Source organism: Prionailurus bengalensis, chromosome A2 (assembly GCF_016509475.1).
Source record: "Prionailurus bengalensis isolate Pbe53 chromosome A2, Fcat_Pben_1.1_paternal_pri, whole genome shotgun sequence".
Taxonomy (NCBI): Eukaryota; Metazoa; Chordata; class Mammalia; order Carnivora; family Felidae; genus Prionailurus; species Prionailurus bengalensis.
Genome location: NC_057348.1, coordinates 50,218,615 through 50,242,931, shown reverse-complemented (window position 1 = coordinate 50,242,931; position 24,317 = coordinate 50,218,615). Strand labels below are relative to the sequence as shown.

General features: G+C 51.4%; 1 protein-coding gene across 1 annotated transcript in view; it reads left to right on the top strand.

Moving 5' to 3' along the window:
• SSUH2 (ssu-2 homolog) overlaps positions 1-22,762 on the top strand; it is a 30,349-nt gene extending 7,587 nt beyond the window's left edge. The window contains exons 2-12 of the mRNA XM_043589407.1: positions 3,655-3,753; positions 4,124-4,205; positions 5,787-5,916; positions 7,170-7,230; positions 8,301-8,425; positions 9,934-9,996; positions 11,692-11,777; positions 12,922-13,014; positions 13,557-13,662; positions 15,718-15,825; positions 20,311-22,762. Of these exons, the coding sequence (XP_043445342.1) occupies positions 3,655-3,753; positions 4,124-4,205; positions 5,787-5,916; positions 7,170-7,230; positions 8,301-8,425; positions 9,934-9,996; positions 11,692-11,777; positions 12,922-13,014; positions 13,557-13,662; positions 15,718-15,825; positions 20,311-20,457 (1,100 nt within the window). The 3' untranslated portion in view covers positions 20,458-22,762. The remainder of the gene's footprint in view (positions 1-3,654; positions 3,754-4,123; positions 4,206-5,786; positions 5,917-7,169; positions 7,231-8,300; positions 8,426-9,933; positions 9,997-11,691; positions 11,778-12,921; positions 13,015-13,556; positions 13,663-15,717; positions 15,826-20,310) is intronic.
• Positions 22,763-24,317: the final 1,555 nt, after the last annotated feature.

Sequence of the window (24,317 nt, the reverse complement as noted above, 5' to 3'; positions counted from 1 at the left end):
TTGCAGAAAATATTCGCAGATCCCTGGTGGCGAAAATAGCTTAAAATGCTAATAAACTTAGTAGGAGCAAATACTGAGAACCAAGGTATGAATATAATAGTTCCTGATGAATTATCATGTTGGGGATTTCAGACACTTTGGCATACACCATTGTGCAGGCCTGGGATGGTGTCTCCTTGCGTCACACCCACAACTGTCCAAGATCTCTCACTGGTTTCTGCCCAGAATCATTTGCTTACAAAGTTTCGCTTTCTTGCTCAGAAAGATATTCTCCGTATCTGGAAACACTCTCCTCTCTCAGCTTCCTTTGTAAATTTCCTGCAAGGAGAAACCTTACAGATACATATGCATTTCTTATTGTCAGAGGGCTGAGACATACTCTGAGGGGAGTGGTAGAATGAGATGCTTCATTTGTCTTAATGACACCCCTCCTCCCTCCATTGTTCTCAGCCCACTTCCAAACAGCCTCCCCTGCTCCAATTTACAAGATCTGTTTCTTCTTCTGGACTCTGTTTTTATTAAACTTGAAAAGACAGGACATATTATTTTTATTTTTGTAGAGGGAAAGAGCTATTGGGCTTTCAAGAGCTGGAAAAAAAAAAGGAGGGATCTAGGGGGTAAAACAGATCAGCTGTTGACCTGAGTGTGTTCAGTGACTTCATGCAGAGCGAATTTCTTTCCACAGACCACTTACCAACTTACCCTTTTAAAGTCAACTTCCCGTAATCAAATTGGCCACTGGAAAGACAGAGCTGAGTGGTTCTTGTCCCCCAGCATGAGAGCTTCAGGGAATAGGTTTGAGGGGTGGCCAGGTGTGCTGGAGCTGGAGCAAGGAGCGTTTATCCTGCTCTGATTTCACTGCTGTGTATCCTACGATACTGGATATGAATACCTCTCTGAGCCTCAGACTCCTCATGTGAAATGGAGTTAGAAGTCCTGCCTTCTGTATCTCCAGGTGAGAGAGTGGGTGTAGCAACAGGTATGGGGAGGTGCTTTCTGAGTTGTCTAGCATTTCTTGCAGTCAGTGCTTATATTATGCTTTCTTCTGTGCAGTCTCAGGACTATGTGTGTCTCTGCCATAGCCTGGCAGATCAAGCTGAGGTGTTTGGTTTTTTGTTTTTTGTTTTTTTTTTTAGTTTACTTAAATTTAAATTGGGGCACCTGCGTGGCTCAGGTGGTTAAGTGTCAGACTGTTGATCTCAGCTCAGGTCATATCTCACGGTTTGTAAGACTGAGCCCCGCATCGGGCTCTGTGCTGACAGTGTGGAGCCTGCTTGGGATTCTCTCTGCCTCTCAGCCCCCACCTCAAAATAAATAACTAAATATTAACAAAATAAATTTAAATTTTGAGAATTGAAATGGAATTAACATACAGTGTTATATTAGTTTCAGGTGTATAAGGTGAGGTTTTAAAAGCAGATATATAGTGAGTGATTCTTCCACAGGGGTCACCTCATGGGAAGTATGTGGGAAGGACGTGGGCTTTGGAGAGCAACGAGCCTTGGTTTGAATCCAGCTGCATCACTCACTGGCTGTGTGATCTGAGGCGAGCCACAGCCTTTCTAAGTCCATTTCCTCATTGGGAGAATGGATAATATTCTGTGTCGGTTTGGGTCACTCAAGAAGCAGATACTAAGATGGCAGATGTGCCCGAGGTCCCTGGGAAACATATGTGGAAGGAAAAGAGGAGAGGAGGGAGCAGATGTGGGCAGGGACCGTCTGCAGGCTAACCACAGGTTGGACCCCTGTGAGAGGAGAGAAGGAGGGAAGGAAGGAGCCTCAGACCATGGTGTGGCTCTCGGAAAGTTTTGCCAGGTTTGTGGGGAATCCCAGAGCAAAGATTGCCTGATGTGGGAAAAAAAAGGCAGAAGGAAGCCGTTGTGGGAAAAAAAGGCAGAAGGAAATGGCAGGTAAAATTGAATTTCCTGATAATCTGCAGCCCATTGATGAGTACTTGAGGCAGGCAGAGTATGGCATTTCTCTAGGAACTCCCTACTGTCTTGGTGTTGATGCTTTGCTAGTGGGGAAAACAACCTTGGCTTGGAGGTAGTTAGACCTCCCACACTTCTGTGAGTCTTCTTTGGCATGTGAAAATTCTTTTTGAAATTCCCCTTTGACTTTACCTTTCCCAACTCCCAAGTATGTGATCAGTCTCTCCTCACCATCCCGGGGCAGCTCTTCCTGCCCACGGGTCCTGTCCCCATGCTTTAATAAAATCACCTTTTTGCACCAAAGACATCCCAAGAATTCTTTCTTGGCTGTCGGCTCTGGACCCCACCATGACTCCACTGCCCGTTAGAGGAAGCTGCACAAAAAACAAGTCTACACCCCAGCGCCTTAAAACAACAACGATGTTATTATAGTTCATGATTTTGTGGGTCAGGAATTTGGGCAGAGTCAGCTGGCTGATTTATCTCCTCCTTGTATCATCCATTAGGGTCAGTTTAGGCTGCTGTGACAAAACACCATAGACTTCCTGGCTTAAACAACATGTATTTCTCTAGTTCTGGAAGCTGGGAATTCTAAGACCAAGGCACCCTTAGACCCGGTGTCTGGTGAGAGTCCACTTCTGGCTTGTAAACAGCCACCTTCTCACTGCATGCTCACGGGGGAGAGAAAGAAAGATCCTTGGCCTCTGGGCTCTGTCTTTTCCTGGCAGGGCACTAATCCCACCACATGACCTCATCTAAACCTAATCACTTCCCAAAGGCCCTACCTTGTAATACCATTCAGGGTTTCAACATATGAATTTGGGAGGACATGCAATCCATGACAGGGTCACTCAGTGGTATTCAGCAGGAAGCTGGTCTGGCCTGGCGGGTCTGTGATGGCTTTGCTCGGATTCCTGGTGGCTCGGTAGGATGGTGGAGTGGCTGGCAGGCTGGGCTCCACTGGGCCCCTCTGCGTGTGGGCTTATAGTCTGCCTGTAGTCCATGTGGTCTCCCCAGGAGGGTAGCTGATATATACATGGAAGTTCAGGGCTCATAAGGGAGTGCTCCAAGAGGGATGCTCCAAGAGAGTGCTCCAAGAGGGAATGCTCCAAGAGGGATGCTCCAAGAGAGTGCTCCAGGAGGGAGTGCTCCAAGAGGGAGTGCTCCAAGAGAGAGTGCTTCAAGAGGGAGTGCTCCAAGAGGGAGTGGTCTGAGAGGGAGTGCTCCGGGAGGGAGTGCTCCAAGAGACAAGAAGTAGAAGCTGTGGTCTCTTCATGTTTCCCCCATGTTCCCTTGCTTGAAGCAGCCTCAAGCCTGTGAAGGTTCAAGGGGAGGAGATAACAGATACACCACTTGAAGACAGAAGCATCAAAGAAGTGTGGCCATCTCTAATTCGGTACCTGTCTCCTAGGGTCGTGGAATATGATCATGTTTCTATATGATCATCTGTCATGGGGGACTGGCACAGAGTAGGTACCCAGCAAACAGGAGCTGCCATTCTGAACGTTTTTCTCATCATTATTATTATCGCTGCCCCTATCACACCCCCACCCCATCCCCGCCTGCCCTACAGATGTGTTGTGTGTCCCATGGTGCCAGAGTGAGATTGGCTTGTTAAACTGTCAGCCTTTTTGTAACACGTCCACCCTGGCTTGTCAGCTTCCAGTGAAGTCACCACTGACTCCCCTCCTCCCAGAAGCTCAGGACTGCCTTCCTTCCACAGGTGTGGTGGACCTCAGTTTTGAGGCCGAGAGTCCTTTGGCGCCGCCAGCTGAACTCCTGGAGAGACTGCCCAGCTATGACTGGCTTTTTCAAAGAGGTGGTAAGTCTGGCAGGTCTTGCTTCCTACAGCCTCTTCCTGGGGCTTATGCTGGTTGCGGAGACCTATCTGGAACAGGCCGGCGCTGGGATACCGCCCCTTTCCCCTGGGGGGCCCTGGGAAGCCTTTTATCACCATTGGGAGGGACAAGGAGCACATAGGGACATCAGCCCTGTGTCCACAAACATTCCATGACCATATCCACAGGTATTTAAGAATGGAATCATGCTGGTTTGAGAACCACTCTTGCATTAGATACATTAGCATTTCCCTTTGTCTCGTTCAACCTCCCTTTCAACCAGCCTATTCTTCCTTCACCCTGCAAATACCTGTGCCTTAGAGCTGGGCCCCTGACTCCTCCCTTCTCCTCCAGGACAGCAGATAATGTTCCCACCTTTGGAGGCTCCAGGGAGACCCCTGGAGCAAAGGTGCTGGTCCTCGTTCCTGGAGCACAGGTGAGCTGTGGTGCCATCACACAGGATCATGTGCAGTGACCCTCACATCACCCCCACCCCCACTGTGCCAAGAGCCCTCCTCGCGGATTTTAGGGTCTACAGATCTCAACCCTGACAGTGCATCAGGATCCCAGACCTACTGGATCAGATCCTCCAGGGACAGAGGCCAGGAATGTGTACTTTACCAAGCAAGCTCTTCAGGCTGTTTGGCTACCAAGCTGTGGTCGAGAAGCACAGTGTACGACCAGGGGTTGGGAACTGCAGCTCCCTGGGCCAAATCCAGCTGCTGCTTGCTTTTGTAAATCAAGTCTTATTGGAGCAGAGCCACGCCATTTATTCACATACTGTCCGTGGCTGCTTTTGTTCTACAACAGCACAGGTGAGTGATTGAGGCAGACTGTATGTATGGTCCATGAAGCCTAAACTATTTAGTCTCTAGTCCTTTGCTGAAGGAGTTTGCTGACTCCCTGGACCCAGGACTCTGGACAGAGCTCTGGCTTTCCAGCCAGCTTTGTGCAGAGAGAAGGTGGAACCCCCTGCTTTCTGGGTCTGGCCACTTGGCTGGGTGGCTGTATCCTGCCTTCAAGGAATCTCCTGGGTGCTCCTGGCCGCACTGCTGCCTAGAGTGCCTCCCCTTCCCCTCCCTGGCTGCCCACCTTCCATGCCCAGGGCAGACCCTGCTTCCTCAATGGAGTGCTCTTGGCCATTCTGGGCCCCACACCTCCTGCATGTGCGCAGGCCCCTCTGTGCACCAGACCAGAGGCGCTGGAGACATCGCTGTGCATGAGAGGGGCTTACTGTTTGGAGTCAGGCTGCTGTGGAGAAGTAAATGAAGATATGAGGGAGGAAGAAGGAGGGGACTTCTGCTTCCTGGAGGTCTTGGTGGGGGAGAGCTTTGCTAGGAGGGGGCATGGCAGCTGGGCCTCAGGGAAGAGGTTTCTAGGAGGAGAGGGAGGCATCCAGAGAGAAGGCCAAGGAATGGGCCATTTGTTGTCTTCCTTCCCACCCACTGCCGCGCTGGCCCAGCAGGCTCATGGTGGGTCCCTGTGGGCACCATGGCCTGGTAGTTCTTGGGAGGGGCTTTCTCATGAACACTGCTCATAGCTCCTCTGGCTGAGGGGGCAAGGTCCCCAAGGGCAGGAACATGGGAACGTGGTCTGGCCTAACTTTGCCTCCTCCTAGCTGTGTGACATCGTCTCCAGACCTCAGTTTTCCTTATCTGTAAAATGGCGTGATTCGTCTTTAAGTACATCTTTAAGTGTGTGTGTGTGTGTGTGTGTGTGCTAAGATTCTCTAAGCTCTTCTCCTGAGCCCTGCACTTCAGCCACAGCAGTGTTGCTGTCCTGTCCTCTAGAAAGAACTGTCTTGCTCCCGCTGTGGGCATCTGTTCACACAGTTCCCTCTGCCAGAGGTTCCTTCCCCAGATGGACCCCTGAGTGCCTCACCACTACCGTGGCCCACGGCCTGGCCCTTGCCTTCTCCTGACCTCCATTTCCATCTGCATCAAGAGGGAGCTGGCTGGCCCTGATGAGCCTGCAGGCCCTTTCCAGAGACCCTGCTTCTGTGCTCTGTCCCCAGCAGAGTCCCCTTGGTGACAGAGGAAGTGGCCCGCGAAGCCCTCCTCAGCTTTGTGAGCTCCAAATGCTGCTATGGCAGCACAGCCGCCGGTGACCTCATCATCCAGGAGCTGAAGCAGCAGACGTTGTGCAGGGTAAGGGGGCCTGGGCCTGGCGGTCGCCTGGGAGGGCTTTAGGCTTTGGGGTGGGGGGTGGCTTGCGTGAGGTCGAACGGGAGAAAGGAGTCTTGGGGGGATCAGTGCATGTGAATAGCGTTGACACTGAAGTGCCTTTTGCCACTCCTCTGGTCTGTAGTTGTGCACGATGACACAAGGAGTCATTACCAGTCTTCACTGCAAAGCTCAACTGTGCTTGGCATCATGGGTGGCACATTACACGTATGTCTTATGAAGTCCCACAACTGCCCTGCACAGTAGATCTTACTGTCACCAGTTAAAGGGGAGGAATTGAAAGTTTAGAGAGGTAAAGTTACTTGCCCCAAATTTACAGGTAGAAGTGACAGAGCTAGGACGTAAATCGGGTTCGCCGTCACCAAAGTCCGTGTCTTTAAATACATGAGTAACCCGCTTCCGGGAGAGGTGGGCCAAGAAAGGCCCATCTACTCCCCTTGATCCCGCCAGTCACATCTGTGCCAAGGAATCGTTTATTCATGACCCCTGGGCCCGAGGCTCCAGGGAAATCTTATGTCTGTTACTGAGACCACAGTGGGCACTTATGTCCCCTTCTGCATCAACAGGGCCAGGGAACAGCTTTTAAGTTCACATTTTCTAGTGACACTGGCACAGCCATCCTCTGGTGAGTGCACCATCACACAGACAGCATAGAAGCCTCACAGGGAGTGGTTAGAGCAGGAGCCTAGGGGAAGACGCCCCTGTGTAGCTGTGTGATCTTGGTCAAGGCAACTGACCTCTCTGAGCCTCTGTTTTCTCCAGTGTCAGAGGAGGAGCCAGGTGATGTCCAAGATCCCTTCTTGTTTTGTGATTTTGTGGATGAGATCAAGAGGGAGGACCTTGACATCAGGCAGAAAAATTCCTCCAGAGGGGACATTTGAGGCAGCAGATTCGACTGGCCTCCATCTGTTAAAGGGCAATTGCTGTCCCACAGCTTGCGTTATAGAGCATTTCTGGGTGTAAAGAAATGGGAGCTGAAATCAGCCTGTGAGCCCACTGGGGGAGATTTCCTGGGGCTGACTGACCTCCCTGCAGGCGTCCAGGGCATCTGGAGCAGAAATCATCTTTGCCAGCTGTTCAAAGCAGCCTGTGGTGCTGGGTGTGGGGCCTTTCAATTTCCCGGGGAGCCTCGGCAGGTGGAAAGCTTCGTCTTTTTTCACAATGCTGTCTTCCTAAAGGGCATGACTGTGAACATGCTGGTTTTTTTTTCTCTGTAGTATCGACTAGAGACTTTTAGTGAATCCAGGATAAGCGAATGGACATTTCAACCCTTTACTAGTAAGTGAAATCAGTTTACTTGGGAACAGGGCAGGGGCTGGTGGAAAATATCAGGATATGTCTTATCCACTAACCCTGAGTGAGATGCTCTTCTGCTTGGAGCCCTGGTTTCCCCATCCTCTGTAAAATGAGAGGGTGGGCTTTTATCCAGACTTTCCAGTGTGGAACTTGGGAAATAAATCCTTCCTGTCTGGAAGTGGTTTGCAGAAGGGCCTGAAAATTCTAGGGTTTGCCTTTGGCCACACACTGGTGCCACCACACGGGGCTAGATCACAAAGGCAGCCTGTGTGGTTGGGTTTCCGCTTGCCTTCTAGGCCATCCCCAGTGCCTCCCTGAGTCTTGAGGACCCCATTCACTGTGCCATCCTGCCTGCTGCTGAACCCCACTAGCTGCTGAAGGCTCTCTCTGGGAAGCCCTAAGCGCTTCCTTCTCTGCTGACCACTGGTTCATCCTTTAAGACTCAGCTCCTGTGTCACCTCTTTTACGAAGCCTTTCAGGATTTCTTCACCTGCTGACCCCTTATCCAACAGGAGTCAGTCTTCTGAGTTTGCAGAGGCTTTATGCAACTCTTGTCCCAAGCACTTTCCATATCCTATTACATTGTATCATCATTGTAGCTGTGCCTTATCTCCTTGAACAGAGGAGGGGAAGGAGAAAGGACAAGAAGGTGGGGAATAGTCACCACAGTGATGGCAGTTCTTGCTTTTGATCCCTCTATCATGTGCCACCCCTGTGCTAAGCATTGCTATGCCTTCTGTTTAATTTCACTACCATCCTATATGGTAGGTGCCATGTATTTCCCCCATTTTGGAGATGAGAGAATTGCAGGTCAGAGAGGTAAATTAACTTGTCTGGAGTTGCGCAGCTGGGAAGCAGAAGAGTCAGGAGTCAAACCAGGTCTGTTCGACTTCAACACTTGGGTGCTTAACCACAGACTCTGAGGGGGCCCTTAGCGCAGGATCTTGCCTAATGCCTGGTGTCAGGTGAAGGCTCTATACTGTTTGGTAAATAAATGAAAGCTTGTTCTTGTAGCTATTCACTGGCCTTACAATGATCCCTTTCTGTGTCAGACCAGTCAGTGGATGGGCCACAGAGAGGGACCTCTCCCAGGCTTTGGGACATCAAGGTCCAGGTCCCCCCGATGTTTCAGGAAGACACGAGGAAGTTCCAAGTCCCTCATTCGTCACTAGTCAAGGTAACGTGATTGTTGGAATCTTTGCCCTTCTCTCTGAGTTGGTTTCAGACTTCATAGTGCTGATCTTAGGAAGTCACTGGGTATTTCCTCAAACTTTATTTATTTATTTATTAAAAAAAATTTTTTTAACATTTATTTATTTTTGAGACAGAGAGAGAGCATGAACAAGGGAGGGTCAGAGAAAGAGGGAGACACAGAATCTGAAACAGGTTCTAGGCTCTGAGCTGTCAGCACAGAGCCCGACGCGGGGCTCGAACCCACGGACAATGAGATCATGACCTGAGCCGAAGTCAGATGCTTAACCGACTGAGCCACCCAGGTGCCCCTAAACTTTATTTTTTAAGAAAAGAAAATCCAGAATGCAGACTGGTGGTTCATTCCTTGGCTATTAATCAGGCTAATTCTAAGGAAACCCAGTGCAAGGAATATAGACCCATCCAAAATTCCATGCAAATTAGGGGCACCTGCCTGGGTGGCTCTGTGGGTTGTGCAGCCGACTTCGGCTCGGGTCATCAGCTCATGGTTCGCTGCTGTCATCAGAGAGCCTGCTTTGGATTCTCTGTCCCTCTCTCTCTCTGCCCCTCCCCTGCTCACTCTCTCTCTCTCTCTCAAAAATAAGTAAACATTAAAACATTTTTTTAATTCATGCAGATTAGAGAATAGTCACATAGCGAAAGGATGATTTCATTTACTAACCTGTCACCAGCTTTAAACAGTGAACATTCACATTCCTAGACCCTCAGTGTGTTTTTATTTTTGCCCGACCAGTAAACAGTAAACGGCTGAAATGCTGAATGAAACTGATACAAAATAAAGTTCAAACTGTTTGGATTTTCAGCAGAGTCATTAAAGGGACAGAATTGGACTTCCGTCCTGTCCTATGAAAATGTAATTGAGACCTGCAATGAGGCCAACATTGTAACATATTTTGTAACATATTGCAAAACCACACACGTGATATTTCCTATTCTGTTCTCATCTCTTTACCTGCCTTATTTTCACTTTAGAACTTGATTCAAGCACGTAACCTATGAGTTTTCATAGTGTCACGTGATGACCAGGACTTTGAGAGGTCAGGAGGAGGTTCCATTCTTTTCTCAGGAGTGGAAAAGCTATTTTGATTTGGTGATTAAATTCCAATAGCCAGCTCTTTGTCTTGCACAGAAATGCTGTGCAATTTTTATGGCTTCTGTTCCAAAAGACCTCTCAGCTACCCAGTGGGCCAAGGATGTCGGCCTTTGTGGCGTAGCCTGGGAGCACGGAGTTCAGAGAACAGACTGGGCTGGGGCTCTGAGGAAATGGTAACATGACCTCCTTGGCTTGGCATTCAAGGCCCTTTGATGAGGATTCAATCCTCATCAAGTGAGAATGGCTACCTTCCCGCCCTGGGCCTTACCGGCTGCACCTCTGTTTGGGCTGGTGACATTGTGGAGTGGGTGTGGGGCAGGTGAAATCAGGAGGTGCTGGGGCTTGGGAAACTGGAGCCCAGGAGAGGTTTTCACTTTCAGGAATGCCACAAATGCCATGGGCGCGGGCGTTACAAATGCAGCGGCTGCCATGGGGCCGGCATGGTGAGTCCTGTGTGGCCTCTGGTGAGTAAGTCATGATGTGGGAGGAGGCACCACGCGGGGACAGAGGGCTCTGCCCCGGGTATGGGGCTCCCCCACTAACAGTGTGACCTGAGGCAAGTTGTCCTCCCTTTCTGGGCCTCCATTTGCTCACCTGCAAAATGGGTAAGTTGGATTGGGCGTCTGCTACTGGCCTTTGTTCACTGCAGTGGTTTATGGTTTATGATTTCAATTCTTTTCCTTTTTTCTCATTCATTTACAAACATTTGTTGAGACTGAGTACACGCTCTGTGCTGGGCCCTGTAAGAGGACCCCGTAAGAGGTGGGCCTTCCCACTGGGAACCCTCTGTCTTTGGGTAAGACCGACAAGCGACCAGCACTTGCAGGATGGGGAGATGAGTCTGAAAAAGTGACGTTCATGGGAGCTTCTAGAGGCAAAATATAGATGGGGGCCTTGTGTTCGTGTCCTAGAGAGCATGATACATTACCACAAACTGGGGGTGGGGGGGCTAAGACAACCGATTTTTATTCTCTCACATTTCTGGAGGCTGGAAATCCAAAGTCAAGGTATCCATGGGGTTGGTTCTTTCTGGAGGCCCTGAGCCACATTTCCAGCTTCTGGCAGCTGCCCCTCAGTCCAGTGCACCCTGGCCAGTAGGTGCACCACTCCATTCTCCACGTATGTCCTGGGGCTCCCTCAGAATGTGAGGACACCAGGTGCTAGATTTAGGCCCCACCCTCGTCCAGCATGACCTCATCTGGACTAATTCTATCTTCAAAGACTATTTCCAAATAAAGGCACATTCGGAGGTTCTGGTAGCTATAAATTTTGGGGGGTGGTGGTGGGGGAGATACTGGTCAACCTAGTACAGGTCCGTAAGCACACTGCCAGGCTCTGGTGCCATCAGCCTTCGGGGCTGCTCACCACACTGGGAGTCAGATCATGCCCCTTATGTGTCCTCAGCTCTCCCCATTTGCTCCTGATCTTTTGGACACATATTGACCACTCGCCACGTTAAGCCATGCCTTCCTCCATCCTTCCCTGTGCCCACCTGCCTTCCACCCTCTGGATGCCCACCTTCCACCTGCTGTGTGCCTTCCTCTGCCTACTAACAGGCCACCTGTGGGGCCCGCCTATGCCCTCCCACCCGTCTCTGTCTCCTGTGCCCTTGCTCCTGCCATGCACCCCCTTGCAGCCTTCGTGGAGCCCCTCCCTGTGATCTTTTGTGTTCCTCCCTCCACCCCTGCTCCCCTTCTTCCCTTCCCTCTTCCCTGGAATGTCTCCAGAGGCCTTTGTGAGCCAGCTGTGGGAACGAAGCCTGGGGGCCTCTCCAAGACTGAGCTCCCCATTCCCAACTCCAGGCTCCTCAGCCAGCCCACCCCTCTTCCCAAGTCCCTCTGGCCATGGCTGTTCGGTCAGGGCATAGTCTCAGGAGTCATGGGGATCAGAGAGGAGCAGGAGAGGATGATGTCTCAGGAGACACACAGATGTAAGGCTGTAGCATCTTTGAAGGCAACAGCTGGTGGGGCCCAAAGGTACAGTGTTCCCCTTCCATCTTACAGATGAAGGGGCTGAGGCCCAGGGAGACAAGTGGCTTGTTCAAGATCACCGGGTTGGGATTTGAACCAGGTCTCAGGATGCCCTTTGCCCCCTTCCCTGGGAGGCCAGCAGGGGCTGAGGCCGTGGTGTGTCCGCAGGTGAGGTGTCCCTCCTGCAGTGGAGCCAAGCGCAAAGCCAAGCAGTCCCGGAGATGTCAGATGTGCTCGGGGTCTGGCAGGCGGAGGTATGAGCGGGTCTCCCCGGCACCGAGGTGAAGAGCGCTCCCTTACCAGCTCTCTTGCTTTTCATTGTCTGCCCTTCTGGAGGGCAGTTGGGTACCCTGTCTTGTCGCTCCTGTGCCCCAGAGCTGTGTGTGTAGTAGGTGCTCAGTAAATATTTGTGGAGTGGGTGAGCCTTCCTCCAGGCTTGATACTTCAAGAAGAGACTAGAACTCGTCCAGCAGTCTGTGGGTAGAGATGTAAAGAATGAAGTGCTGCAGAGAGGAAGGGAGGGAGGGTTTTAGGAGGGGAGACTTCTTCCTGCCCACATGGTGGGGAAATGAATACAGGAAACCACTCGAACCAGATATCCTTAACTCTCTGAGGATCGGGGCCTAGGCAAATCCTTACTTATACTCACTGCAGAGCCTGAGTGCAGGAGTCAAGGGAGGTTGCTTGATTGACTGAACAATCAACACAGTTCCATCTCTGTTTGCTCAGGTTTCTTTTATTTACATGTGAAAGAATCCTAATTCAAATGAGCTTAACAAAAAAACCCTGCCCTTGTGAAAGAAAAGTCCAGGATTATATTTCTGGGATGGCTTCAGGTACAGCTGGATCCAGGTGCTTAAGCAATGTCACCAGGACTCTCAGTCCCTCACCTGGTGTGTCTTTGTGTTGACTTCATTCTCAGGCAAGCTGTCTCTTGTGGTAAAAGAGGGGACAGCCAACAGCTTCAAGCGTAGTAGCCTCAGTAGATAGGGATATCTCTCTCCTGATAGTAGATAAGGATATCCTTCTCCTGATAGTTTCAGAAACAGTTACAGGGCAGATCTCATTGCACTCAACTGGGTCATGTGCTCATATCTGTGTCAGCCACTGTGGCCATAGAGATGGACTGAGCTGACTGGCCACGCCCAGGTCCGAAGCTAGTCATAGAAGGGGTGGGGGAAAGCCCACAATCCATGTGGGCTGGGTGGGGAAAGGGTGGTCTCCAAAGGGAAACTGGGGCACTGCCACCAGAAGCAGGAGGTCTAGATGGTGGGGAGTGGAAGCCAGTGGTGTTCACCTTAGTCCACCTCTATGAGGAAGGATTTGGGGGTGGGCGTGCGGGAAGCCGCCAGGACCCCGTGACTTACGTGAGTGGTGCCGACCATGTGCCCCTCTCAGGTGCAGCACGTGCTCAGGGAGGGGAAGCAAGACCTGTGCCACCTGCAAGGGGGAGAAGAGACTGTTGCACTTCATCCAGCTGGTCATCATGTGGTATGCGGCTGTGGCGCCATGGGGGAGGCCAGGGGACATGGCCTGGACTGGTTTCTGCAGAGAAACTCCACTTGGTTGGGGTTTTCACAACGCAGGGTTCTGTGCTGGGAGAAAAGGGCTTTAGGCCACTTGGGAGGGGGGAGGTGCCTGGGGAGAGGCAGGGTGGGTGGCTGGATGCTGGCATGCTCCACAATGGACAGACCCGCGTTCAAATTCTGACATTGCCAGTTTCTGGTGCAGCAGCCACTCAGTGCCTGGGCCTTCCCTTCTGGGACTAGAGTCCCTGTGTCTTAAGTTCCCATGTCAGGGAAGGCTCCCCATGCACTATGGGTTTCCCTTGTTGGGCGCCATGCTAAGGGCTTCACAGGCAAGGACAGAATGAGGTAATAGAACAGAACTGTCAGTACTTCAGTTTCCCACTGTACAGATGAGGATGCTGAGACCCAAAGAGGCCAAAGAACTTTCCCAAGGCCCCACCGGTAGTCATGCAAGCCCTCCAGCCCACGCCTGTCCGATTCCAAACCTATCCTCTGCACTTCCAGGAAAAACAGCCTGTTTGAGTTTGTATCTGAGCACCGGCTGAATTGTCCCAGGGAGCTCCTTGCCAAAGCCAAAGGAGAAAGCCTCTTTAAGGACGAAAACACTGCGGTAAGGAGGGATTTGAAGACTGTCGCACGGCAGCTGGGTTTGCCCTCCCTTCCTGTGTGTGCTGCGTTCACTCGGAAAGACAAAGACGGGCTGGGTGACGATGGTGCTTGCTGCCAAGCAGGAGAGTGACTGCTGGGGCCTGTGGGGCCAGTTCTCTCCTGAATTTCACATGCTCGACCCTGCGTTTCCTCCTCCTCCCCCCACACCCTCACACAAGCCTTGAGAACCTCTGCCCATACTAGGCACTATTCTAGGCCCTGGGGATACCGTGGAACAAAATGCTCACCCTTGTAGATCTCTCATAGTCCGGTGAGGGAGAAGGTAATAGTATTCCACCCCAATGTCAGATGGTTGTAAGGGCCATTGAAAATATGCAGGCAGGGAAAAGAGACATGGAGGGGTGTGGTTTCAGCTGGTGGCTGGGAAGTGACCCTGGGCAAAGACCAGAACGGTGCGGTGGGGGAGTGGACCATGTGGACTCGAGCCAAGGGGTACAGCAGAGGGAGCAGCAGAGGGCAGTGGGACAGGAGGGACTTGAGTCGGGCAGAGCAAGCAGCTAAGACATGAGAGGTGTCAGCAACCAGATCAGGGAGAGTCCGGTAGGACAGGGGTTGGCAAAATCTGGCCCTGGCCTTGCTTTTATAAATAAAGTTTTATTGAAACACAGCCATGCCTGTCTGTTTACTTATTGTCTGTGGCTGCTTTCATGCTGCAAGGGCAGAATTGAGTAGCTGAGACAGAGGCCCTATGGCCTACAAAGCCTAAAATATTTACTGTGTGGCCGTTTGCAAAACAGATTTGCCAACCTCTGCTGTAGGTCTTGGCAGGGAACTTGGCCTTTATGGGATATCTGAGCAGGGTCATCCTGTTTTCTCTGAGAGAGACCAGGTGCTCAGCCTTTTTCTCTTCTCTCTCTCTCTCTCTCTCTCTCTCTTTCATTCATAGTAAGTAGCCTTTTCAGATTGGCTTCTTTCACTTTATAGTATGGATTATTATTTATTTATTTTTTTAACATTTATTTATTATTGAGAGACAGAGAGACACAGAGCATGAGCAGGGAAGGGGCAGAGAGAGGGGGAGACACAGAATCCGAAGCAGGGTCCAGGCTCCGAGCCGTCAGCACGGAGCCCGATGCGGGGCTCAAACCCACGAACTGCGAGTCCATGACCTGAGCTGAAGTCGGATGCCCAACCGACTGAGCCACCCAGGCGCCCCTGTAGTGTAGATTTTTAAAAGTTGAGGCACAAGTGACATACATCATATTCGTTTCAGCTGTATAACACAGTGATTCAGTATTTGTATGTATGGTGAAGTGATCATCACAATGTCTAGTTAACATCTCTCACCACAGTTACAGTTTTTATTTTCTCACGATTAGCACTTTTAAGATCTAGTGCCTTAGCGGCTTTCAAATATACAACACAGTATTATTAACTATTGTCACCATGTTACATCCTCAGGACTTACTTATTTTATACCTAAGTTTGTACCTTTTTACCACCTTCTCCCATCTCACCTTCCCCCGCCCCGGCAACCACCAGTCTGTTCTCTATCTAGGAGTTTGTTTTTTAGATTCCACGTATAAATGAGATCATATGGTATTTGTCTTTCTCTGAATGATTGATCTCATTTAGCATAATGCCCGCGACGTCCATCCATGTTTTCTCCCACGGCAAGGTTTCCTTCTTTTTTATGGTGGCATAGTATTCCTCATCCGCCTTTCTTCGCCCCAATCTGACTTCCTACGGGCTCAGTTCAGGCATGACCCTTCAGGAAGTCCCACCCCAAGCCCGAGTCAGCAGCAAAGGTGTGCTGGATGAGAGTGGGCTGCAGGAGAAGGATTGCTCTCTGTCCCACAGCCCCGCTTTCTTGGTTGGAATTCCCCAGGAAGTCAGGGGCACCTGGAGGTTCAACAATTCCCACCCACTCACTTCTTGGCCTCGGGGGCCCTTCCCTGTCTGGGCTTGCTTTCTGCCCCGTGTGAATCAGAGCTGTAAGGCTCCAGGTGCTGACACCCTGGGTCAGGGCAGCAGGTCGGCTGTGTCTCTCCCGCAGGTGTACCCCATTGTGGATTTCCCGCTGCGGGAGATCTCTCTGGCCTCCCAGAGGGGCATTGCGGAGCACAGCGCTGCCCTGTCCCCCCGGGCCCGAGTCCTGCAGCAGGTGAGTGGGGTAGGGGTCGGGGGCTGTGGGGAGGCCAGGCTTCTGGGGCCAGGCTGGAGCTCCTGCTGGGGGGGGGGGCCCTTCCAGACAAGGGCGGGAAGGCGTCAGTTAGGGGAAGGGTGGAGGACAGGAGCCCCAGTTTAGGAAGGGGGTCAGTACTGGAGACTGACCTGAGACTCGTGTGGCTGGAGGGCAGACAGCAGAGCACTGTGGGGCCTCCACAGAAGGTGGGACCACTGGAAATTGTGCAAGATTAGGATTCTTATCCTGAGAGCAACTGGAAGCTATTGTAGGGTCTCAAGCAGGAGTGTGGCAGTGAGATCTTGATTTTAACCCCGTGGGTTAGAATCTTCAGAGAGGGGCTGGTGGAGGAAGTTCAGGACTCAGGGCTTACGCAAGTCTGGCACCTAGAGTTCTGCCCTTCAGGGCACTTTCTAAATCCAAGGCCTGTCTTCTCCTGCCTCCCTTGGGGAGCGGCTGAGGCCCCCAGGGTTAGGTTGCTTTCGTGCTGTGTTGAGATGGCCACTAGGTGGCGATGTTGCCTCTTGCAGCTTTGAATGGTCCCTGCAGCCAGCTGCTTGATGGGGGTCCCTGGAGGAGATGGGGGTTTGGCCCCGGAATGGCCAGGGCCGAGCTCCCTGAGTCTAATGGGCTTAGATCCAGGTTCTCCTGTGTCCTGACATTCTCCTGGGCCAGCTACTTCCTCCTCCCCGAAGTCTGGTTTCTCACCAGTGAAAAAGAGACGTTAACACTCCTTCAGAGGGTTTGCTTTAAGTGCTTGGAAACTGCCGCTCAAAATGTCCCTTTTCCTTCTGGTCCCTCTGCAATGAGTATCTCCCCTTCCCTTTCTGCACATCCCCCCTGTTTGCAGGGGAGAGAAGGATGCATTTAATTAAAAAGTAATGAATCCCATCTCGGAGCTGGATTGGGGGCACCGCAAACTCAGAGACCTGCCACGGCCAGGTGGTAACATGAGTGAGAGAGCCGTCTTCTCCAAAGGAGCCAGCCATGACTCATCTTTGTGCAGGCACAGGGGCAGAGATTTTTGACCCTATGAAAGCCAGACTTTTATAGGAAACCTTCCAATTTTTCAAGATTGAGAACAAAACTTTAAAAATGCTAGGAATACCATATGGGCTGACGGGCTGGCTTTGGCCTGTGGGGTGATGTCAGCTACCCCTTAGTCTAGCCTGAACCCACGAGTTTTCCACTAAATCAAAGGAAGCTCAGAGAGTGGAAGCAATTTACCTAAAATCACACAGCTTCTTAGTGCAAGAACCCAGGAGTAGAACCCACTTCCTAGCTCCAAGTCAAATGTTATTACTCACTGCACTCAGGGCACACCAGCGGCTCTTTGAAAGCCAGTGCAGGTTTACGGGGCTATCAGCGAAGGGGGATCTGGGGCCAGACACTGCAGGGATGGGACCTGCTTGTCAGCTCTGGCACATACACGTGGCTCTGAGCCACGCTCTCCCCTCCTGAAGGCCTTGGTGTCCTCATCTTTCAAATGAGCTGGGTTGGACCCTGCCTTAGGTTGGACTCTGCAGAAGCAGCTTCGAGATGACAGCTTGTGTGCAGGACATTTGTCTAGGAAGGGCTCCCAGGAGGAACCTGTAAAGGACTAGGGGAGCCAGGGGTCACACAAGGGTGAGGTGTGGCGAGGGCCCAGCCACCACCCTGTCCCAGGGGACCTCTGTGTGCTTGTTACACCTCAGCAGCTCTGTGCCTGGAGATGAGGGAACTGGCCTCTTGCTGTTTAGCACCGTCCAAACATCGGGCACAGCTTCGCAGGCACTTTGTGCATTCTCTGTGAGACATGGGCTCCATAACTCAAGGACAGGGCTCTGAGGAAGGACAATGGGCTGTGAGCAGCAGAGAAGAGGCAGATTTGCAGGAGCATGGGTGGGACAAGAACCTTGTTCATGGAAGACCCAGAACATCGTCTCTGTGGGACTTTGCTCTTGCGGAGCTCATATTCACGGTGTGGGTCACATGGAGAGCCCCCAGGATTGAGGTGGGGGAATTGACTCTAGGAATGGGCCTGTCAGCTTGTGACACTCGTGATTATCCTGAGATTCTTTTATTTCTGAGACTGATAATTTGAATCCTTTCTGGGCCCTTAATTTTGACAGCTGGGGAAACTGAGGCCTGAAAAGGGGAAGTGACCTGCCCGAGATCACACAGGATGTTGGTGGCAGGCCTGGGTCTCCTGCGGCCTTCCCCTAGAGTGTAGTCTTGTCTTGGGCAACACAAGCCCTCTGTGAACCAGTCCCGGAGCAGGGAAATGTAAGCCAGCAGCAGACGGGTGTGTCGTGTTAAAAGGGATTAGCACTGAGAGAAAAGGGCTCTTGTGAATCCCTTCCTCAAATTGTCCTTTGGTCCTGCATCTGGAGACAAAGGTGTCGGAGGATAGTTTGTTCAGGTTTGAGAAGTTAGCGAGTGGAGTCAGCCCGAGGACACACCCCTCATGACACCGTGCCCCGTGCCCCGCTCTTGCTCTCAGACTTGGAATCTGCTCATCCTGGAGGCATGACCAAGGCGTGTCAACAGATCCGTGGCTGATTACAAGGTAGCCACCTGATGGCAGCTGATGTCCTAACCAATCAGTAGCCTCAAACCTGAAGACCTATTGCATCAGAAGCCAAGGGAGGCAGGAGAGGGTGGTATTGCTGTTGCTCTCCATTTGGTTCTGGTAGAAAAGCCTGGAAATGAGAGCGGCCCTGACCATACTGCCCAGGCATTTGGAGCAGTGATATGGGCTCCCACCTCCTCTTGCCTGTTGGTTCTCATTTTGTGTCCTCCATACCAAAACATCAAAGAGGGGTCTTCTACCTTTTATTTCCAAAACTACCACTCAGAGACAACTTTCTGGCTTCTGGGAAGTCTCTGGATCTCATTCGGTTATCTCAACAACCCTGTGGCATAGGAGCTCTCACCCTCATTTCCTAGAGAAAGGAAGTTAAGATGGCACAGAAAACTTCATGGAAGATACGCTCCTTGCCTCAGAGTCCCCTCTTCCTGCCGCAATATCACACTGCCCTTCAGCCGCCCCTCCAGTGGAACAGGGGTCCTTTTTTTCACAGCCCCCCTCCCTGGCCTGTTTCTCCTTCCCTGAAGGCCTCTGGACCTTCACCTACAGTGAGAGAGCTGGAGCTGTTCCCAAGGAATGGAACATCCTGAAGGAGGAAGGTCTAACCCTGGGCCATCCACACCACTTCCCTCTGGGTTTGGGATCCCCCAAGATGTGAGTCTGGGACAAAGAAGCAGCTTGTGCTGGAGAACGTTGGGGTTTTGACACAGAGCCTGGCCCGCAATACATCCCCAAGGAAGCTTAGCTTGAGTGATGAGGAGTGACTTTGCTGTGTCCCCTGTATGGAGCTGTCCCAACACAGCAGCACCTAGCGCTAATGGGGGTGGATGTTTCAGCTGGACGCCCGTGTTCTCTCCTAAGGTGGTCTCCCACGTTCTATGCAGGGCCCTGCAATTCTGGAAGGTTGTAGAGTAACTGCTCAGCAGAGGGGCCAGAGAATGGGACACTTCAGGACCGCTCTGCTGGGGGAAGTGAGTGCCCCAGGCTCTCAGGTACAGGCCACGTGCTGGGAGGAGTGTAGAGCACTACCCACACGGACCTTGACCTGGATGATGTTCCCAACCTGAAATTCCGTGAGCCCATGGGCCTCAGTTTCCCGGTTTGTAAAAGGAGGGGGGGTGTTTGAGAAGGACCACTTTCAAAGGGAGGTCAGAGCAAAACCATGGTGGGAGAGGGAGGGTCCTGTGAAAATAGCCTGAAGCAGACTAGCAGACTTTGGAATTTCTTTGGTGTCAACGTTTAACCTTATATTTTAGTTCAGATTGTGTCGTGGACTCCCTAACATCTCCATGGTTGTTTTTTTAAATTAAACTTATTTATTTACAGAGCATGGGGGAGGGGCAGAGAAAGATGGAGAGAGAATCCTAAGCAGGCTCTGCGATGCCAGCACAGAGCCCGACATGGGGCTCAAACTCACAAACTGGGAGGTCATGACTTGAACGGACATCAAGAGTTGACCGCGGAACCGACTGAGCCACCCAGGCACCCCTCCATGGTTGTTTTAATACAAAAATGTTTAAAATGACTTTCTCTTCCACCTTTCTCTGCCCTTCCTCCCCATCTAAAAATTAATGCTTCTGGAGGATGTCCTGTTTGGCTGGTGGCTTTCCATACACCCTGGGACGTCCCTGGGGATGACTCCCTCCTCCCCCCCCCCCCCCACTTTCTGAAACATAGAATCAGATAGTGGCTAAAGCTGAGAAGTCGGTTTGGACCAGAGCTCAGTGTGTTTGAAGGAGTGTAGTAGGAGGTACATCTAGAAAGGCATATGGGAGCCAAAACGCCAACTCCAGAGCATAAACTTCATCCCACAGAGTAGTAGGGAGCTACTGAAGATCCTTGAGCAGGCAAGTGACTCGAACACTGAAGTTTTTCTCGGCCCGTTGTTTCCCCAGCGCCAGACCATTGAGCTGATCCCCGTCACGGAAGTCCATTACTGGTACCGGGGACAGACGTATGTCTACTACATCTATGGCACTGACCACAGGGTACATGTGGTGGACTACCCGGACCGGTACTGCTTTGGCTGCACCATCATCTGACAGGGCACAGCTGTCTCCACGGCCTGCCAGTCTCGTTTGCCATGGAGCACAGCCGAGGTCCCCGAGCTCACTCATCGCTGGCTCCATTGAACCATCTTGTATAAACCCTGGTGTGTCCTTTTAGACAATTCGGCTTATCATCTGTCAAGCCACAAGTCTTCCCCAGAGCTCGCCTGGTGGAATCCAGCACGCGTTTAACCTACACACATTTCTTCACAACACATCATTGAAATGGCTGGGGCCGTGCCTCTGGTCTTGAAGCCAGCACCCCGATCGAGCGTGCAGTTTGATTTTGCTTCTTCCTTGACTTGCTTGCCTCAGTTCTGTTGTGCCACTGTCAGTGCCTTTGGCCCAGCTGAGCGTTACTGAGATGTTTAAAGGTCTCCTACAGATTGGCTGCCTCTTAATGCATACCAAAGAGTGCTCTCGAAGCATCAAGAACAAAATTTAGGGGTGCCTGGGTGGCTCAGTTGTGGAAGCATCCAATTCTTGATCTCAGCTCACGTCTCGACATCAAGGTCGTGAGTTCAAGCTTTGCGCTGGGCGTGAAGCCTACTTAAAAAAAAAAGAGAAGAGAAGAACATTTACACCCCATTCTGTGGGCTAGGAATTCAGCTACCGTCACAGCAGAGATGGTTTATCTCTGCTCCGTGATGTCTGAAGCCTCACGGGGAAGATTTGAACACTCTGGTGCCTCAAAAGCAGGGGACTGAAATCATCTGAAAGCTGGTTCACCGAGGGTCTGGCTGCTGATGGTGGCCGTTGGCTGGGACGTCCACGAGGGGCCATGAGCTGGACACCTACATGCGACCTCTCCGTGCAGCCTGGGCTTCCTCTCCACGTGGCAGCTCCAGGGGTAGGCACCCCGCACACACACCCCAACTGAAAAACTAGAGATCTGTTTCCAGGCCAGGGGACAAAGCTGCTGTATTGGATGGTGACACGGTGCATATGCGAGGGTCGGCTTTGGAGGGCGATTTGGGGTATATGTGGGTTCTTACATCACCTGCCTACCTTAGAACCTGCTCACGTGGTAGGGTGTCCTGTGAACCCAGTCACGTGCAGCAAGGCTGGGTGGGTACGGAAGATGCTCTGAAGACTGAACGCCCAGGCTGTTTTGGGGGCCAGGCGGGCCGCTGTGCAGCTGGTTGGGGGTAACCAGAGGCCCCTGTCATACTGTTCCATCCACACCCTACTCAGAAGGGAATCGCTACATACCGAGAGGGTCAGTCTGCGCCCTCTTGATCCCCAGGCCCCTGCTGGCCTGCAGCCCTTGTCCACCTCGGTGTGCGAGGATGTGGACGTAACAGGCCTGGTTAGAAGAAGCTTGGGATGTCTGAGACCACCCCCCCAGGGCACTGTTGACAGATGGTATGCAGATGAGCACTTCACCTTCACCTGTTACACCCCACCCCCCGGGACTCGCTCTGTCCTGTTCAGTTACTCCTGTTACCCCTTCCCCACCAAGCCTGGCCGAACTACGTACCGGTGGGGGTCTTGCTAACAGGGAGCCGCAGCCCTGGGAGGGGTGTCCTACTCGCTTGGGACCACCTGGCAGACAAGGGGAAATGCAGAAGCAAAGAGCCGTGAGCTGGGAGACCCTGAGTCACCTGAGCTGGCAAACATTCCCGGCTCAGACTTGGCCCCTGGATCCAGCTGCCCCCCGCCAATGCCACAGGCTCCGCCTATAGGGGAGGCTGAGGCCAGGATGAGGTGCACCCCTGGGTGGTGGTGCATTCTGCCCCTGTGGATGGACTACTACGGGAGAGTACTACAAGCCTCCCTTCCTCCTCTTCCTCCTGTAGCTCTGTCACGCTCAAGTCTGGGAGGCCAACACCTCTAACCCTGCAGTTCCTCCAGCTTACCTCTGTGGGCCTCAGAGGGGATGCTTCTGGGGGCGTTTGTACCAACAGAGGGCACGGGCTTTGTTTGTTGCAGTGATTGGAAGGGACACGGTTGGCATTTGGTAGATGGAGTCCAGGAAGGCAGGATGTCTAGCAATCCGTATGACGAAGCCTGTGTCACATCTTACACAACTTGCAGATACCCCACTGACATTCACAGAGAACCTGGTTACACAAAATCTCAGCAGTGGCTGAGATTGATGCAGTGGTAATTCTTATTTAGCGTTCGGCTCTGTTCTTTGATTTTCCTGCATGTCTTGTTTGAAGTTGCTTCTGGATCTCTTATTACCCTGAAGTCCAAAGGAGTAATTCCCTGACGACCCCATTACTGCTCCTCGTGCAGTCCTGCCTGAGCGTCCACAAATTCACATAACATGCATTAAAATATTACTTTCTTCTCATTCCTCTCCAATAGTTCAGTTTGTGCATTCAATTGCTTTTTTGTTTTCTGTTTTTAAAAACAGGTAAATGGACTATACATGAGTGTCCTTTTAGGATAAAAAAAAAAGTTTCCAGTGACCAGTACATACTGTTGGTGTGTGAACCCAAAGAGAAAATCTAGCTGGAATAAAGTGGGTCCAGAGAGACACTGTTCCAGTTGAGTACCGGTGGGTTACTAGCCACAGGGCCCTTAGTTCCCGTGGTTCTGGCAAAAGTCCCAAATAAATCCTGGGTCTTCTGGCTGTTTGATAACAGTCGTTTGTTTCTCCCTGCAGTGTTAGCTATTTTTATGACCTTCGCTGCAGCCAGGGTATGACTTCATTTTCTATTTCTGCCTCTTTCTATTATCCCCGGGCTGAGTTGGCTGTCCGTGTGTAGCCCTAAACCTAGTTGAAGTCACTGGGGGGGGGGGGTGTAGATTAGAATATTAGGACAGCTTGGACCCCAACACTGGCCACCACAGACTGTGGCTCTGGTCTCCATTCTGTTTTAAAAGGACACAAACTCAAGTGATTTGCTTATTCTTTGTTGCTTTCCCAAAGGAGAGCCCTAGCCCTGTTCTTCTCTATTCACTGATGGTCAGTCTGCCAGGCGGCCAGAACCATGCTGGGCTTTGTGAGGGTTTCGTGGAGATCTGCAGTCTCTGCCCTAAGACTATAGGAGAGACTATCAGACTGTATACTATAGTATATAAGACTATAAGACTATAGTAGGAGAGAATATATGCAGGGGACAATGAAAGAATGAATGTGATCGTCAGGTATCTTTATAAGAGGGGGATACCTAAGACCCAAGTCAGTAGTAGTGATTACAGGTGACAGTGACTCAAATTGACTCATTGATTAGCTCTTATCCCTTAATAAAGTTTACCAGCTTCAGGTATAGCTGGATCCAGGGATTTGGAGGATTTCATTCCAACGTGGTCTCTCCTGCCCTCCTTCCCTCTTTTTCCTATCTGCTTTTCTCTTTTTTGCTTTTGTTCACAGGCAAGCTTTCCATACCTTGGCAGTAAGACAGCTACCAGCAGCTCTGGAATTTCATCATATGAGTTCAGTGACCTCAGGAAAGAGGGGGCTGCAAGCTAATTTTCCAGAGACTCTCATACAGAGATCGCAGGGAAGGTTCTCAGTGGCTTGTTTTGGGTCACATGCCCATTCTTGAACCAATCACTGACCAGTGAATGTAGTGACTGAATTGGCCAGCCTAGGTCACGTGGAACCCTCTCCCCCTAAACTAGGGGCAGCCTGGGACTATCAGAGAGACCCCTGGAAGTTGGGCACCTGTCCACTAGAGGCACACACAGAAAGTGCTGAGTTTATCCATGGATGACGTTCCAGAGTTTTTTTGTGTACTCTGCTCCAAATGACATCTTAAGCCAGAGAGGTGAAATTGGGATTGGGTCCTTTCCCTGTCTAGACCCTGAACTTCCCTTCCCTGTATTTGCTGGGGTTATAGGGCTGCTATCCTCTGCAGTTTGGCTGTTAAAATAAGAATTTGGACTGACCTTGGTCTCAG